Source organism: Eschrichtius robustus, chromosome 14 (assembly GCF_028021215.1).
Source record: "Eschrichtius robustus isolate mEscRob2 chromosome 14, mEscRob2.pri, whole genome shotgun sequence".
In the NCBI taxonomy this organism is placed as follows: Eukaryota; Metazoa; Chordata; class Mammalia; order Artiodactyla; family Eschrichtiidae; genus Eschrichtius; species Eschrichtius robustus.
In genome coordinates this window covers 75,806,665-75,824,999 of record NC_090837.1, presented here as the reverse complement: position 1 = coordinate 75,824,999, position 18,335 = coordinate 75,806,665, and the positions used below count along the sequence as shown (strand labels likewise).

The window sequence follows — 18,335 nt, the reverse complement described above, 5'->3', positions numbered from 1 at the left end:
GTATATTAGTGGATGTCAGGGTCTGGAGGGAGGGGAGAACAGGGAGTGACTGATAATAGGTATCGGGTTTCCTTTGGGGGTGATGAAGATGTTCTGGAATTCAACATTGGGGATAGTTGCACGACTTTGTGAAGGTACTAAAAAGCTATTGAATTGTATACTTTTAAAAAGGTACATCTTTACGGTATGTGTGTTGTATCTCAAGCTGTTATTTAAAAAAAGGGAAGGCACAAGCCATTTTATGTAGAGAAATAATAAGATGGGAAAAAAAAGCCGTTTTGTTATTTGCACCTTCTCTGAGACCCGTGGCTGTGTTAGAAGTCTTCCACCAAACCAGGCGAGTGTTTACGAAGGCAGGGAGAGGCTCTGAGCTCAGTCTGTTTTCCTTCTCGTCCCAGGAAGTGGAGATGGGTGGCCTGGGAGGGAGGGGGAACCCAAGGACCACACTGGCATGTGACTGTGGAGGGCAAGGGGAGCAGCTCTAGAAGGACCTGCTTCCAAGACAGTGTCCACCACCCGCAGTGGCCCCTGATATTCCACAGTACTCATTTCTTTGGATAAAATTTCTAAAGGATCCCTTTTAAAAGTGAATGTGCTCTGGGAGAAGGGATGCAATCCGTTTATTCTGTATTAGTACTTTAGAATGAGGGAGATTGAGTAACTGGACAGTCACTCAGCAAGGCCACAGGTGATGGTAAATGGTAACACACGATCTCAAGGCAGCACCTACATGATTTCCAAATGGGCAACGTGGACAGCATGTGGACCTGAAGACAGAGTGTGTGTGTAGCATCTCCTGATGCCTCTGAAGGGGTGAGCATCTCTCGCTGCCTCTGAGGACTCGGAAGGAGTGGGGACGGATGGGCCGAATTCACCTTCAGAGGGACTTAGACTGCAAATTCAAAGTCTCCTTAGAGTAGGATTGTGCTGCAGCAGAACAGGAGTTCCACGCAGAGGCTGTGAACGTCCCCTGAAAACTGAGATGAGAAGCGAGGAGAGTATGCGCATCCGTGTGAAGTGAGGTAGCTTTCGGGAGAAAGGGTCAGAGCCTGCCTAGAAAATTATGTCTTTGGTCATTGAAAAGACTGCATTTGTTTAAGTAGAGATCTCCTCAGAGGCCAAGGGATAAACTTAAGGCTCTCTTAAAGGTTTCCTTCCAGAATGTACCAGAACAGCACTTACTTAAAAGGTAGTGAAATTATAAGTGCTCTTTATTTCATGTGCATTGATGGACATTTTCTTTACAGTGGGTCTGCATTACTCTAATAAACAGCGGGGGTGGTGTGGAATCATAAAGTCTACTTGCGGGAGAAAAATGGCTCCTTCTAAACTATACCAACATGTGTGAACAGTGTATCTCCAGGGGTTCGAATATGGCCTCTCTTTATTTGCTAACGTATACTTTCCTGCATTAGAAAGTTTTCAATGAGCTATATTAGTTTTAGTTTTATAAGAAGAAAAATCAAGCTGCATTCCAGGTAAGGCTTCCCCATTCCAGCAGCAGTGGAGTGGAGCTCCACGTTTTGGGGCAGAAACCCCCTGTGAATGGTTCTGCCTCTGGTCAGCCCTCCCAGGGGAGCCTCCAATGCTTCCTTTTTCTTTCAGTCTTCCAGCCATGATTCTATAACTTAACTACACACTGAAATTCTCAGAAGGCATCAAGGGAGAACAGAATGCCCCGGAATGTGTTTTGCTGCTCTGAGAAGGGCTCTGTGCCAGGCATATTGACCCCATGGGGCGCTGTCTGAGATCACCCATGGCCCTTGTGTGGCCGAGAGGCAGGATGTGTCCCCTGATGCACCGGTTTTCCCTCCAGGTGGGCGTACCATGACTTCTACAACCGGTATCGGGTGCTGGTCAAGAAGAAAGAGCTCGCCAACACAGACAAAAAGGCCATCTGCAAGTCTGTGCTGGAGAGCCTCATTAAGGTGAGCTGGGCACGGCCCCGACTGCTGGGCTCCAGGGGAGGCTCAGCCGTGGTGCCCTGGGAATAGGGGGGTGGGGGAGGTGTTAGCTGCCTTTTTTGGTCTTCATCCCTCGTATTGAAACTGTTCCTGAGATATTCATCCATTTTCCTGTGTCAGCAACTGTAAAGGAGAAGCCCCTTCACCTGCCTGGAGAATTTTCTAGCCTTTCCCCCATCACAGCTCACATAGAAAATGAAATTGTTTCTACAGCACGCTGGGGTTCATGAAGAGGCTGCCCCTGGCTACAGGCTGCTGGCCGGGATCTCTGGCTTCCCCAAAGCCTGGGGCTCCACAGCTCAGCCCGCCGGCACCAGCGCACCCACCCAGGGGCTCTGATCTGGAGCCCGGGCACAGCCCGGAAGCCAGCGGAGGGTAAAACAGCTGCGCTTCTGGTAGCTTCCTCACTGCAGAGCCGGCCTCAGGCCCACCCCCAGATGCTTGTTTTAAATAAGGCAGTGGATTTCATTTCATTTGAAACAATCTGAACGCAACAGCTGACACTTGGGACTGGAGAACTATAGCAGAGCTCTTGGGGGCCCTTTAGTGAGAGGCAGATCCTTGAATATTTCCTAGTTCCAGAGTATTCAGGGATTACAGCAGAGTATGGTACTTAATGGTCTCAATAAAGGGTTAAATTATATCAAAAATCTTCCTTTAAGAAGGTAAGAGAATTATATCTAAATTTTTAAATTTCTCAGTATTGTTTTGCTAGGAAAATCTATTCATCTGGAGTATAGCTCATTGCCAGATGAGCAGCTTTTAAGGTCATATGTTATTTTGTGAAAGTGACACAGTCACCCCCAGCGTAGTCTTAGCAGCTCAAGTCTGTAGCTGTAGACAGTGCAGAATACTGTACTAAATATTCCATAGAGAGCAAGAGGATGACAATCTCGTTAATTGAAGGTTGCAGTTGGTTCTTTGGACTCTGGTTAATTGAGGTTTTTGCTGTGGTGTATCTGTCAGTGTTTACATTTCAACATGTCCTCTTTCAACGGGTGAGAAAAATGTGTTCAAGGTCAGCTGATTCTGGTTGACATGGAGCGTCAGGAGTCTTCCTTCTCTGTTGGTACCAGGAGCTGGCCTCTTCATGTAATCAAGGCTCACAAGTAGCCCACTCTGCCATGGGGCTGTCTTCTCCTTTCTCCAGACTGTAGTTCCACACTTCCTCTGCCTTCCCTGGATTTCTCCAAGCTTCCAGCAGAACTGCTGCTTCCCAAACAGAGGGTACTCTGGAGGGGACCCAGGTCAGACTGGCTGACTCAGCTTCCCCCACTCTGCTCCCCTCCAGCTAGCAGGACCGAGTGCCACTGCCCCATTCTGCTCCTGATAACGCTCAGGCCACTGACTTGTTAATGCCCAGCTTCCATGCCGACTCTGCCCTCCCGGTTTCCTCAATCCAGCACTCTCTGAGCCCATACCACGCTGTCCTGTGCTCCAGATGTGTCTCCTTTCTTTCAGAGGATGGTCTTTGCATTGACACTCTCCCCTAGTTATGAGCACTGAGCCTGACACACAGAAGTAACTCACCAAACATTTGTGGAATGAGTGAACAAGTGAATTCCCTAAAGTATGTGAATACGTGCTGTTTCCTCTGCCTGAAGTGCTTTTTCCCTCTTTTACCTGTCCGGCCAGGTTTTACTTTCCCTCTAGATTGAGCTCTAAAATGCCTTCTGGTCTTTGAAGCCTGTTCCTGGCCTCCCAGACGGAGTTAGTCACTGGCTAACACTTTTCAACTTCTGTCTTCCATTTTTGCGTTTCTCCCCTTGTATTGTAGTTAAGGGCTTGTTTTTCATTTCACCAGACTCTGAACAACTAAATGGCAAGGGTCCCACTGTCATTTGTTCCTAGCACAGTTACTGGTCATCACAGGAGCTCTGAGTTTGTGCAGGTGGCTGCATGGATGACATGAGCTTGTCCTGATGAGACCTACCACCAGTGGCTCACGGTTATTAAGCACTTAGTAGGAGTCAGACACTTTTCTAACTGCTTCACACACTTCATCTCATCCTAACGTTTCCTTACGAGAAAGATACAACATGATGCCCATTTCACAGCTGAGAAAAACTGAGGCACAGGCAGCTGATATAAATTGCCCAAGGCGACTCAGGAGCCCCCACAGTCTAAACCACATCACCCGCTGAGTCTGACTGATTAATTAATGTCACTGTATAATTACCCTTCTAGAGATAGAATAAGGATCAGTGCTTTAAGACTTCCCTAGAGACCTTGTATTTCCTTTTTTTTTTTTTCATTTTTTTCCCTTTTTTGGGGACCACATCTTCTGGTCACCAGTGCTAATAAGTAACTTGGGACTTCAAGCAACTGAGACTTGGCAAAGCCACACGTTAGCCTAAAATGGCACATGCCAGCTCCCTGCCCTCTCCAGGAACGTGCTTAGTACGTTTTAGAGCAGAGTGATTAGGAGAGAAGCAGTGACGAAGGTGGCGTGTAGGCCAGGCAGTAGGCGCTTACCAGCCACACTCATTGGCAGGCAGCCACGGGGCAGGGGCTGCATCATGAGCTTGCTCACGAGTGATAGTCTCGTCCTGCAAGGATTGTAGGAACACCTCCATCTTTAGCCTGAATTTTTTTTTCTTTAACTCTACAAATGTGTATTGAGTTCTTCCTATGTACTAACCTGGGGTGGTCAGTGTGAGGGTTATTGAAAGAGTGTAGTAGGTGGGCCCTGCCCTCCAGGACAGATGGTCATCTGGTGTGATTATAGACATCATTGGCCGTCATGCAAACCTGAACCTTCATCCTGACAGTGAAGGAGCATATTAACAAGCATCTACTGAGACCCAGAGAGCATGAGGAAATATGTATGTGAGGAGTGTGAGAAGGAGGTGGTACTACAGAAGCGGCATGGTGTAGTAAGAGACCTCTGGCCTGGGAGTCCTGGGTCTTGGGTTCTATTCTTTGATATTTTCAGTGAGACCTTTGGCAAGTCACCTCAGCATTCTAGGCATCTGTAAAATAAAAGCAGTGGCTTGGGGTAGATTGCTAAGATTCCTTTCTACTCCCTCAGTCTCTGATTACTGGAGAAAGGTTCTCAAAAGATAGCCTCTGTTTGGTATGTGAAGAGTATAGTCAGTTCTAGGGGTTACAGAAAGCAGGCCCGGGGTAGAAGTTCTCAAGACACCTGGGGGAAGGGGAGTGCAGCCATCAGGGCAGTGGTGATGGCTGTAGCAGGCAGGACCTTCAGAGAGATCCTCATGTGCAACAGTTGTGGCTCTGTGAACCAGACTGCCCCTTCCCTGGTGGTTTTTCCCAGAATAGGAAACGGAGCCTGTGTACTGTGGTTCCTGAGATGCAGCAGGCGCCCCCCAGGCCCTAGCTCTGCTAAAGGCCCAGTAGCCAGGCTTGTCCCCCGACTGTGAGGGCTGAGCCGCCCACCTTTTGCTTCTGGAGCCCTCGTCACTGAGGAGGAGTCTCCCCAGCAGGGCAGTGATGCAGGCAAGGCCTCGGCCGCCTCAAAGCTTCCCCGCCCAGCCCAGCCCCTGTTGCTCCCGGCGTGAGCTGAGGGCCCTGAGCGGATGCGGGGCTTCCTCCCAGCTTCACCGGCAGCCCGACCATGGAGGGGACACTCAGTGACGGTCTAGCCAGGTGCAGCGTCCCAGCTCAGCCACGGCCCAGGCAGCCTGGCTTTCCTGTGCGTGGAACCAGGTGCCTGTTAGCCGTCCAGGGCTTGGCCGTGAAGAGCGGTGACTCGGCATTATTTCAGAGCCGTTTGTCAACATGAAATGTATTCTTGTGTGTGTGTTTTCCTTAGACCTTGGCTCGTTATCTCCTCCTTGTTATGGTCTTCATGCCAAGTGAGCAAAATCAGATGAAGTTTATTTACAAAGAGTGCTCAGTTATCCTGAGTTACCTATCGAATATTCTAGCCCAGGCTCATCCGCATACACGTGGCTGGGTCATCTTCCCTTATCCACCAGGGTGAGCGCAGGGAAGGGCAATTAACTTTAACCTGAATAGATGTAATTAAAGAGAGTAATTATATGTCTGAAAAAACCTCACAACATAGTTAGAAACCAAATAAAATGTATTTGGGGGTTATTTGCAATATATTCGTAATTTCCCACACCTGCCTCCTTTCACTTCGTTCAGGCCTTTGCTTAAATATCACCTCCATAGAAATGCCTTCCTCGATTAGCCTATTTCAGCATCTCCATCCCATCCTCCAGCCCTCAGTTTATTGTCTTCGTAATCTTCAGCACTGCCTGAAATGTACTGTGTGCTTGTTTGCTTGTCCGGCTGCCCTCACAGCGATGTCAGTTGCTGGCGGGCAGGGATCTTTTTCACTGCTGCATTCAGTGTCTGACCAGTAGTAGGGACAGGCTCCGGGTCTGTTAACACACTAACTCTCAGCGTTTGTTTAAGGAGCAGGGGCATGTGAGACCTGGCAAGGGAATTGTGCGTCAGAGGACCTGGGGTGGTAGGGTGCTTTCCCTTGCTCCTCACGGATGGTGAACCAGCTCCCCTCCCTGCCTTGTAAAGGATCCTGACAAGTTCCAGTTTGGCCGCACCAAGATCTTCTTCCGGGCAGGCCAGGTGGCCTACCTGGAGAAGCTTCGGGCTGACAAGTTCCGGGCAGCCACCATCGTGATCCAGAAAACCGTCCGGGGCTGGCTGCAGAAGGTGAAATACCGCAGGTTGAAGGCAGCTACCTTAACTCTGCAGAGGTACTGCCGAGGACACCTGGCCCGCAGGTGAGCTGAGCCGGGGCACATCTAAGGTAGCAGATTGGCGGTGAGGGTGGAGGGGCAGGGGGCTGGGACCGGCTCCGAGCTGGCTGGCCTCTCTCAGCCCCGGTAGTTAGAGTGGTTCCTGCTGGGCCCTGTCCGCATCCGGCTTTCCCCCAGCAGCTGGGCCCCTCTCTCTCCTGCCCTTCTCACCTGAGCGTGTAGGTCTAGTTCCCAGGTCTCTTGCCTCCCCCAGTCTTTCCCCGTCCTAGGCTAGCACTGGCTGGTTTTCCCACAAAACTTCCATTTACCCTTTGCTTAAACTCTTAAGTAAAACAATCTTCTTTTAGAAAAAGAGACAATCTCAGCCCTTCTGTCACAGTTAACATACACTCAGCTTCGTGATTTACACCACCAATTTCAAAATCCCTTGGGAGTTTGGTAACTAGGGCTGGCAAGACCCGGGGAGGTCCCTTCTATGAGTTGTTGCACTCAGCCAGCACAGAGAGGGCGAGACTTGTCTGACCGCAAGCAGCTACCTAGGGGCAGAGCCTGAAGCCAGTCGGCTGCCCTGGCCCAGCCCAACACCATGTAAAAGAAGCTACTTTACTTTAAACGTCCCCTCCTCAGTGATGTCATTGGGTTGATGAAGCGCTAAAGCAGTATAAGCATCTCCAGAGAGCAGAGAGATAGGCGTGGAGGACATCCCCGCCACGAGACCCACCCCCGGGCCTTTACACAGGTCATCAGATTTTGGACCCAGCCCTAGTTCAAAATCAGTGACCTCTGCAGATCCGGATTTCCTCGGAGAAATGACAGTAATTGCCAGGAAGCCTTGCATTTGGAAGCCAGAGTTTCACAAGTGGCTGCTCAGGCATCTCTGCTTGAATATATAAAACAAGCCCAGAGCAGGCACCCTTTGTACCATAAAGTTAGAAGATTACTCCAGCTCCCCCTCCTGTCCTTGCTGTTAGCTGTTTATCCGAGCAGAACTGGAGATGATGAACGCCATTAATTTACCTGTGAAGAGCTGAGAGATGGTCTCTGGAACAAAAGCTACAGAAATGAGAAGGTTGTCAGTAGTATCAACACTAAGTCATCATCCACAGTCAGGGCATCACTGAGCACCCTTGTGCCGGGGGCTCTGCTTGGGCAGCAAGCTGGCCTGCGTTCTCCCTGCAGGGTGTTTGTATTCTAGAGAGACTGCTCAGGGAGAGCTGGACCGGGAATCGGACTCATTTCAGCAGGTAGAGCAGGGCTGAGTGGGTCACCTCCCACTCTGGAGCTGCGCTAGATGATTTCCAAGGTCCTTTCTAGCTTTTAATATTCTGACTCTCTAGTTGAGCATTTGCTATGAGCCTGATACCAAACAAAGCCCTGAAGGAGTGTAAAAAGTGTTGGACTGACTTCATGTCTGTCTTGAGGGGTGAGATGGAGAATGCGGAAATGAAACAGAGGAAAGTGGATGCCCATGTGCAGTGCATCCCCAGCAGAACGGGCTGGGAGATGAGAAAACAAAGAGGGGTCGCTGCAGGTCTGAGAAGGTTTTATTCATTCAGCAAATACTTACCGTGTGCTACTATGCCAGGCCCTGTACTAGATGTAGGGGTACAGGGATGCTTGAGACACGGCTCCTGACCTCTCCACACCCAGTGAGCTCCAGGGACCAGACAGGGGTGTGAACATGTGATGTCGTTGAGGACTGCCCAGGTTGCAGGAGGGGCTTGCGGGTGGGGGAGTGGACAGATGAGGAATCAGAGTTGATCAGACTTAGACTGAATTGTAAATATGTGGAAAGACGTTTTGCACAAGACGGAGGAAGCCAATTCTGCTGTTCTGAGCTGAGCCTCAAGTCCCCAAGGCCTTGCTACAGTCAGTAACGGTGATGAGAGTTGGCTTGCCCTTGTGGTGTCCAGGCAGGGCCGGGGAGGAGGGGCTCGCATTCACGAGTGGCCCAGAGGCCTCCGTCGGCCTGGCCCACCACTCTCTCCCTCCCCAGGCTGGCCGAGCATCTGCGGAGGACCCGGGCGGCCGTGGTGCTCCAGAAGCAGTACCGCATGCGGAGGGCTCACCAGGCCTACCAGAGGGTCCACAGGGCCACCGTCATCATGCAGGCCTTCGCTCGGGGCATGTTTGTACGGAGACTCTACCACCAGGTGTGTAGCCACCCTGCGGGGCTCGGGCTGTGAACTCAGAACTAAGCAGCAGCAAATGGGTTGGCACCAACACAGATGTTTATTGGGCGCTTCTAACTTTTCTCTAAGTAATTTCACAACTCTGCTCTCACTGAATCCTAACCAAAGTCTCATGAGGTATAGTGTCTCAAAAGTTCTCCAGAGAGACAGAACCGATAGGAGATGCGTGTATCTGTGTGTGTGTGTGTATTTATTGTGAGGAAGTGGCTCATGCAGTCATGGAGGCTGAGCAGTCCCCCCATCTGCTGTCTACAAGCTGGAGACCCAGGAAAGCCAGGGGTGTAATTCAGCCCGAGTCTGAAGGCCTCAGGACAGGGGAGCTGATGGTACACATCCAGTCTGAGGGCAGGAGAAGATGAGACAAAATGTCCCAGCTCAGCAGTGAGGCAGGAAGAAGGCGAATTCCTGCCTCCTCCACCTTTTGTTCTGTTTAGTCCCACCGTGGATGGCATGATGCCCATTACACAGGGGAGGGCAGTCCTCTTCACTGAGCCCACCGGCTCAAATACTTCTCTCTCTGGAAACATCCTCACAGACACAGGGGAGGGCAGTCCTCTTCACTGAGCCCACCGGCTCAAATACTTCTCTCTCTGGAAACATCCCCACAGACACACCCGGAAACAGTCTTTAACCTGAGCATCCCATGGCCAGTCAAGTTGACACATATTAAGTATCACAGGTAGGAAGGGCACGTATCATTGTACCCCTTTGACAGCTGTGAGATGCTTGGAGCAGCTGACTCACCTGCCCAAGGGCACTCGGTCAGCCCATGGCAGAGCCTGGTGACCTATCTGGGGCTCACACAGACTTGAGAGCAGGGGGCAATATTGGGAGTCATCAGGCTAGCTCCTTCCTTTAACTGATGAGCAGCCTGAAGCCCAGTGAGGTGAGGTCAGGAGAAGGACCCTGACCTCCTCCCTGCCAGGCCATTATCCAGTGAAGCTGAAAGACCCAGTTAGTAGCCCCAAGTCAGGACACACCCCATCCACCAAATCACCCCCGCACAACTGAAGCTCAGTGCTAAGATGCAAGGTGGATTGGAACGAAATGTCTAAAATGGTCTTTTGTTTTCCTAAAATGAACATCTATCTCATCTATGATCAGAGAAGGTGTGATTTTCTAAGTAATAAAACTATAAAGCGTTATTACATTGATAATGAAAAAGCAGACGTGGTTAGGCACCAGATGGAGCACACCCGGGCCAGTGGGAAAAGCTTCTGTGAATATTCCTGGGAGATTGGTGACATCTGTGTGGTGTCACCATGGATGGAACAGGTGGCATTTCGGAGGCACTAGGGTTTGAACCCAGCTCATCTCAGAGCTGTGATACTAGGCATGTTAGTCTTTCAACATGTTTATTTATTCATTCCACAAATATTTATTTGCAGGGCATTAGAGTGAGAACACTGATGATGCTTTAATTTTCTGAGCAGTTTTTTAACTGGATAGGAAAAAAACAAAAACAGTGAATTGCAAGCCAAGTTTGTAATTGTAAGCCATTTAACCCACTCAGCAATCTCACTCGACAGTGTCACTTCATCTCTCCCGCTCACTGTCACCAGGAGGGGATCCACATCTGTTGAATGGGGGGCTATCAGCTGGATAATCTTTAAGCCCCTCCAACTTTGAGGTTTTTAGACTGTGGTTTCCTAACCAATAAAAAGTTAAAAAACAAAACAAAAAACTAGAAAGGAGAGTTTGACAGCTGATTTCCTGTAGGTACACAGGCTGCCAAACCTAGTTACAACTTGTTCATAAAATAAATGGCCACCAAAGCCCTAAATCATAGGGAAGCTGTCTCTCGCTGACCTTGGCTCTCTCCCCAGAGCAGTACGTGAGCCCCTTGCTCCCGGACTGCAGTGCAAACCCACCAGGTGTGTGCTTGTCCCCTGCTAGGTCCTCAGGGAGCACAAGGCCACCATCATCCAGAAGCACGTGCGGAGCTGGATGGCTCGCAGGTGCTTCCAGCGGCTTCGGGCCGCGGCCATTGTCATCCAGTGCGGCTTCCGGAGGCTCAAGGCCAAGCAGGAGCTGAAGGCCCTCAAGATTGAGGCCCGCTCAGCAGAGCACCTGAAACGCCTCAACGTGGGCATGGAGAACAAGGTGGTCCAGCTGCAGCGGAAGATCGACGACCAGGTTGGTGTCTTGAGCTCCCACCCAGGGGGTGGGGCTGTGGGGAGACTCCACGGGCATGTTTGAGAGAGACCCATGGCTTCCCCAGGGAGCTCTCATTCGATCCCCACAAGACTTCGTGAGGCCATTTCACAGATAAGCAACTTGTGGATCGGGGGCATCCAGCACTTGGCCAAGGTCACAGAATTAGAAAGTTCCAGAACCAGCTCTCCAGCCCAGGTCTTCTGATCCCACAGCCATAACGAGGGTGATGCTGGTCTTTTTAACCCCAAATGTTCCAAAAGTGTCGGTCCTTTCCTGTGTTGTGGCTAAGATGGGTTTCCAGAGTTGAAAGCAGACTCACTGGTACCTTGCTCGTGTAGGGTATTAATGGCCTCAGGACCAGGCTCTTGCAATGCCCTGGAGGGTTTCAGGTGCCTCCTGAGAAAGGAAAGAAGAAGATGGAGGAAAGGAAGGGGGGAAAACATGCTGAAGGCGTGTGGTATGGGGTGTGGAGGAAGAGAGTTGGAGTTGGGCCACCAGGCAGTGCTTTGGCAGTCACTGGTTTTATTGTACCTATTCTATGCTAGGCACTTTTTTAAGCTTCTCATGGTCCCAGTAGGGCAAGAAAATAAATGAGCCATTTTACACCTAAACCAGCTGCCCTAAACAGGAGCCCAAAAGTGGTTAAATGTTCCCGCCTTTCTGTTCTTGCAAAAGATGGCTTCTGGAGAAGAAATTGTCACCCTGGGTGTGTCTCTGTGTGTGTTCTACAGGTGTCTTATTTGGCTTGGCTCCCTAGTGGGGAAGCAAGACAGAAAGCTCAGTGCAGGGTGGAGGACACTCAATACATACCTGGTCCTGGTTGGCCCACCGTGATAGGTCAGGTCAGGGAGGAAGACATATCTACCCAGAGCATCAGGAGTGGGTAGGAAAAGGTCTGGACTCTGGGATCAGCCGTTTGGAAAACACAATCACAAGGAGGACCTAGGGTTGTATTATAATTATCATTGCCATTATTATTATTATTATTATGGCTATTGATGACTGGCCAGGAAAGACATTTGCATAGCCAAATTGTGCCAATTAACCTTCTGACAAGGTATAGTCAGAGGGACGAGCAGATTTTGTTGGCACTGCTGCACCCTGCCAGGAGCCCCATGTACTGCCCGGCCGCCTCGGCCCTGGGTTCCAGCCATAGGGCCCTGCATTGGCATTGCTGATTTCTCAAGTTGACTTGAGAGGTTAAGAATAAATCTGGTATTTTATACTCCATGTGCTGGAACATCAAAGAGAAGGAGATTTAAAAGGCCTAATTTTAAAAGAGCTTTTTGCCTTCAGCTTCCTGCTTGGCAAACATCTGTGAGTAGTGGCAGGTGTTACCCTGTGTGCAGAGGGTAAGGAGAAGAGGCAGGAGGGGTGGGTTAGATCTTGCTTTCTTGTGTCCCTCCCCATGTTGCCTGACTGTGTGCTAGGCACTGTTCTCATGTGTTAACTCATTAGATCCTTACCGCAACCCTATGAGATTTAACATTATTCCCATTTTAAACAGGCACAGAGAGGTTAAGTAGCCCGCAAGGCCACACAGCTAGTAAGTAGCATGGCTAGGATTGAAACTTGGCAGTTTGGTTCCAAAGAACGTTCTGCTGCCTCCAACCAAATTTTAGGATATCTGCATATTAGGGGACTCTTCAGACATGTGAGAATTCCTCAGAACAAGGAAGACCCTTAGCTTTGTTTGGGGTTCATTCTCATAGACAGCGTCGTCCTTGGACAGTGGGGTGTGTGACCCAGTGTCAAAGAACATGCTTGGTGCTGTGTCGTGAGAGGAGTCATCAGCATAATCCGTGGCACCAGGACTTGTTTTACTGCAGTCTCTTAGCAGGCAGGGCTAGCCTTTGTAAGTGAATGGGTTTCTGTTCTTTCTGTATGACTGGAGACAACTCAGGCAGCTGCTCCCCTGACACACAAGGCTCTTAGCCAGGAGGAAAGGATACACGTGTGCCAGGAACAGCATAGGTGAAGGCATCCCAAAGTATTTGTCAGAGCAGCATGAGGTATAGTGGACAGAGTCCCAGCTGGATGGAGGTTTGAGTTCTGTCTCAGTTATACTTGCAACCAGAGCTGACAGTTTGGGGTTATGGCCGAATCTCTGATTAGGCCTTGAGTTCCTCAGAGACAATTGGCCTAAGATCTCTAACTTCTAGCTCAAAAATTCACTGATGCCGTAAAGTGGCTAATAAAGTGGTTCCCAAGTCCACACTGCAATGAAGAATCACCAGGGGGAGCTTTTTTTAAAAAGTATCCGCACTGCCAAGAAGTCAGCAAAGGAGGAAACTGAAAGATAAAACCATGGTAAGGTTAGTGCCCAAAATTCCTGTTTAAGGTTTTGCGCACCCAACTAAAGAGACAAGATGCAAAATTAGCACGAAGCTCCCAAGCAAACAGAAAGAAGGGAACAGGATCCCCTGAGAGCTGTTGAAAGAGTTTAGGAGGGTTTGGAGCTGTCCGTGGTGCTGAGACAGTTTTCCTGAGGGTTTTCAGAATCTATGATGTAATAAACCACATCCTTCACAATATCCTTCAGCAGTAAGTTCAGTGACAGTTCCTGGGATGATTTCTTGCAGTGTTCCTGGTGTAGGCCTGTGGTGTGACGTTTTTCAGCCAAAATGATGTAACCTATGAACTTGGCTCTCTATCAATCTGGCTTTATTCAAGCACAACGTGTAGAGTGAGAAGGCCAGTTGAGCTAACAGTATTTTTCACAATGAGGATCAAGTTCCTTAGACCTTTATGAGTATAAGGATATATTTAAAGATACTTTATTTGATATATGAAAATATGATGCAAATGTATGGATTCAGTCAGTAACCTCTATTTATTTATTTATTTATTTATTTATTTATTTTACAACATATTAAGATTCTTTTTTTTCCTATTTTAAAAAAATTTTTATTGGAGTATAGTTGATTTACAATGTTGTGTTAGTTTCAGATATACAGTAAAGTGGGTAAGTTATACATATCCACTCTTTTTTAGATTCTTTTCCCACATAGGTCATTAGAGTATCGAGTAGAGTTCCCTGTGCTATACAGTAGTTCTTATTAGTTATCTATTTTATATACAGTAGTATGTATGTGTCAATCCCAATCTCCCAATTTATCCTTCCCCTCTTTGCCCCCTGGTAAACATAAGTTTGTTTTCTACATCTGTGACTCTATTTCTAAGACAAATATCATATGATATCACTTACATGTGGAATCTAAAAAAAAAAAAAAGGTACAGATGAACTTATTTACAAGTCAGTGACCTTTTAAATCAGTTAGATTCACTGTACTTAGTATGCACTCAGTAAACGTTAGTTAATATTTTATTTTTCATCCATGTACATTTGAAAAATCGTATGTGACAAGTCACAGCTTTATGTCCTTCTGTGCCTCAGTTTTCTCAGCTGTGAAATGGAGATATTAATCAGCCTTACTACACAGGATTTTTGTGAGGACAGAACGAGTTAATAGATGTGAATCATGTAGTACAGTGCCCTTGAGCAGTGGGTGCTGAGTAAGCATCCTCTCGGGATGTCTGAGGAGCTCGAGGAGCACAGGGGTCCATGTGGAAATCCCCAGCCCCCTGCTGTCAGGAAAAGGCCCTCGCTGGAGGACGGAGCTGGCCAGGTCTCGGGTCACACTGACAAAGGCAGCTCCAGGGAGCCTGGCCTGCCATCACAGGGAGGGTTTCCGGGGTCTATGAGGGAGCAAGTGCCCCTCATCACTCCCTGTGCCAGGCTTGGCTGCGCGACCATGGGTTCCATGGCGTGAGGACGAGGCAGGAAACTGCTGGGCCCTTCTGGGGTCCTCCTTTCTAAAACCATGCCTCCGGAACAGGAAATGTGCAGCTGTTAGGAATCTCCCACCCACACCCGAGGCGGCCGGCAAAGAGTTCGGAGCATCTCTCCCAGGGGGTCCCTAGAGAACTGAATGATGAAGAGGCTGCCCTTTATCAGGCACTAACTGGGTGCCGGGCCCCAGGGAAGCCCTTAATCTCCCTGAGCCTTGATAAAACCCTATGAGGAAGGAGTTACAATTATCCCTCTTTCACACATGAGGAAGCCAGGCACAGGGAGGTGGAATGACCTGACCACATGGTCGCAGCTGATCAGGATGGAGCTGCGGTCTGAGCACAGGTCTGTCTGGGTCCAGCCTCTTAACTCCCCAACTTCCCAGAGCCTCACCTCAGCGTGCGTGTCAATGAAAGCAAAGAGCTGGCCTCCTAGACATGTTATCTTTGCATGAGGGTCCTGGGGTGTCATCACTGCCCATAGCAGATGTCACCATCACGTTGTGTGCCTCTCCACACCCCACACCTGCTCCATCTAGAGGCCTCCACAGCCTGGTCCTCCTTCCCACTTTCCCGGGGATCTGACCCAGGCTGCAGCACCTGGAGGAACCTCACTTCCCGCCCAGAGCAGAACAAAGTCCAGGTGGCTAGTCCAACACGTGTTCCCTCCCTGAACCCCACTCCCCTTGTGCAGAGACTCTTCAGCCTCCTGGGAGACCCAGACCTGGGTGGGCAGTGCAGATGGCACTGGGTTTTTTAAACAGATGCTACCTAATTGGATTTCTTATTTGTAATTACTTAGAGCAAAGCTGACTGCCAGACCAGACATAAGGGCATGTCAGGTAATAGCTGGGAGGTTTCCACAGACTGTGGGAGGATCTTTTTGTGCTGTATCAATGAGGGAAATGTACCCCTTGGACACCAACAATGGGTCTCAGCCTTAAGGTTCCATGGCATTCATGGTGTTGTACTGGGTCCAACAGCTGTTCTTTTGCTGCTCCTCGCTGCTTTGCATGAAGCTTCATTGCTGGTGTGAATTAGTCATTGGTTCCTGATGCCCCAGCTTGTTGGTAGTTTAGCCAACAGCTCTGTTCTACTTGGAGCTCCTGCATAGAATAGCAATGAAGAATTATCAATGACTGTTGCTTGCTTGCTTGGTTATTGGGAGAACTCTACTTCTTCCACTCCACTTTCCCTGGTGACCACTTTGAGCTGATATGCCCAACTGCAGCACCACTTTCTGCCCATGTTTACACTGGCGCTTGACACTGGCCCTGGGTCCTCAGGGCTTCCTCTGTGTGAGCTCATCCACAGTCTGCCTCCCAGTCCCCCTCTGTACCTCTGCCAGGCACCTGGGGGAATGCTTCTCACTTACCTATTGCTTGAGTGGGTACATGATTGGGTACCTTGTCGGCAGGGACGGGTTCTGCCAGGGCATCAGCTTCTGGAGTCAGAGTCTTACAGGATAAGCTGACAGGTGATGGGAGGGATCCCTAGGCCCCATGGAGGACCTCCTTGGAAGAGGGGATGCTGAAGAGGTCCTTTGTCTCAGAGCCAGCGATTAGGTTGCAGCTCTTTGTGCCAGTGAGTCCAAGGACAGGAGGGCCCAGTGTGAAAGAGCAGGTAATCCTGAAAAGCAAAGGCTGCAGTTCCAAGAAGCCAAAAACATTGTTCCTGCAACTTAAAAACCGGGCGTAAGATCTCTCCAGCCGGACACAGAAGGCTAACCACTGTCAGCCAGCTTCCAGCTCTGTCACTGCTCCTAAACACTCCTTGAATGTCAGTATTGGTGTTTTTTCTTTTCCTATATTTCTCCTAGGTTCACGATAGAGTTTTGTTAGGGAGATGCCAAGAAAGCACTCAAGCGTTCGGTGATTGTGAGGTTTAATTCCACCTTGGAAGTCCCTTTTTTAATTGCCTTCATGTTTGTTCCTGTCCCATTAACCTTGCTCTCCACCTCTTTTTCCTCCCTCCCTGTTTGCTGGTGCTCTCACAGAACAAAGAGTTCAAGATGCTGTCGGAGCAGCTGTCAGCCATCACCTCCACACACGCCACGGAGGTAGAGAAGCTGAAGGAGGAGCTGGCCGGCTACCAGCAGAGCCAGGGTGAGGACAGCAGCCCGCAGCTGCAGGAGGAGGTCGAGAGCCTGCGGACAGAACTGCAGAGGGCCCACTCGGAGCGTAAGGTCCTGGAGGACGCCCACACCCGGGAGAAGGATGAGCTGAGAAAGGTACGTCGGGGCCAGAGGGGCAGCTGGGTGGTGGTTGGCTAACGGAGCACCCCCACGAGGTGGCTTCTTCTTCCAGCTGTTGCACTGCCATGGACTTTCCTGGGGCTTGTGCCCAAGACTGACCATCCCTCTGCGTTTAGATGTAAAGTGCCCCTGCTTTGGGGGAACCCACACAAGCACGTGTCCATTCACCTGACAAGTGTTGATTGAGTTTCTGCCATTACCCGGACGTGATGGCATCCCCTGAAAGGTTACACACATGTGCCTTTGGGCATGTTCCTTATAGTCTAGAATTAGCCAGAGTCCGCTCTGCAGTCCGAGTTTCTGTTGGCAGGAGAGATGGTACAGAGGTAGTGGCCTTTCTTCTTAACGTTGCCTGCAGGGATTAGGGGCAACCTCTAGGCATCCCTACCCATAATCATAGTGCTTTGGGGAATTTGCCTTAAGTTTAAGTGTTGATAGTTTCAGCCTGACTAATCTCCTCTGGTTGGTGTGCTCTGTAGGTTTACTTTCCACCCCATAAAATGGGATTGGACCCCACTCCCCCATCTCAAATGTCAGGATACAGAGATTCCCTTCTCCACTGCCAAGATAGCTGTTCAAACCAGGGAAGTCCCACGTGCCCCTGCGGAGCCTTCCACGGTCTCAGGACGCTGCTTCTCTCCCCCATCTTTATGTCACCCCACAGGCCACAGGGAAGATGGCACACTGCCCACTTATTTAGTTCCTGTCCATCACTGGAGAGTCACGATGGGTTGAGAATCTAAGAGGGAAGGACTCAGTGTTCCTAACATTGAAATAATAATTTTCAGTGTTTAAAAATTGGGGCAAGCTGAATGCTGCCACAGAAAGCATCCTGAGGTAGACACAGGAGTTTCCAGATTCTCATCCCTGCATTGCCATTACCAAGTGCATGCAGGAAATCTCACTGGCCTTAGTTCCCTCATCTGTTTTTTTTTTTTTTTTTTAATTTATTTATTTATTTATTTTTGGGTGTGTTGGGTCTTCGTTTCTGTGTGAGGGCTTTCTCCAGTTCCGGCGAGCGGGGGCCACTCTTCATCGCGGTGCACGGGCCTCTCACTGCCGCGGCCTCTTCCATTGCGGAGCACAGGCTCCAGACGCGCAGGCTCAGTAGTCGTGGCTCACGGGCCCAGCCGCTGCACGGCATGTGGGATCTTCCCAGACCAGAGCTCGAACCCGTGTCCCCTGCATTGGCAGGCAGATTCTTAACCACTGCGCCACCAGGGAAGCCCCCCTCATCTGTTTTAAAAAAAAAAAAAGAAAAGAAGAAGAAGAAGAAAGGTTGGTT

The 18,335-nt window shown here is 49.6% G+C and overlaps 1 protein-coding gene across 1 annotated transcript in view; it reads left to right on the top strand.

The window, feature by feature from the left end:
- MYO5B (myosin VB) overlaps positions 1-18,335 on the top strand; it is a 366,001-nt gene that overhangs the window by 299,951 nt on the left and 47,715 nt on the right. Inside the window, exons 18-22 of the mRNA XM_068562997.1 lie at positions 1,817-1,928; positions 6,468-6,679; positions 8,652-8,808; positions 10,744-10,983; positions 16,793-17,026. Coding sequence (XP_068419098.1) covers positions 1,817-1,928; positions 6,468-6,679; positions 8,652-8,808; positions 10,744-10,983; positions 16,793-17,026 — 955 coding nt within the window. The remainder of the gene's footprint in view (positions 1-1,816; positions 1,929-6,467; positions 6,680-8,651; positions 8,809-10,743; positions 10,984-16,792; positions 17,027-18,335) is intronic.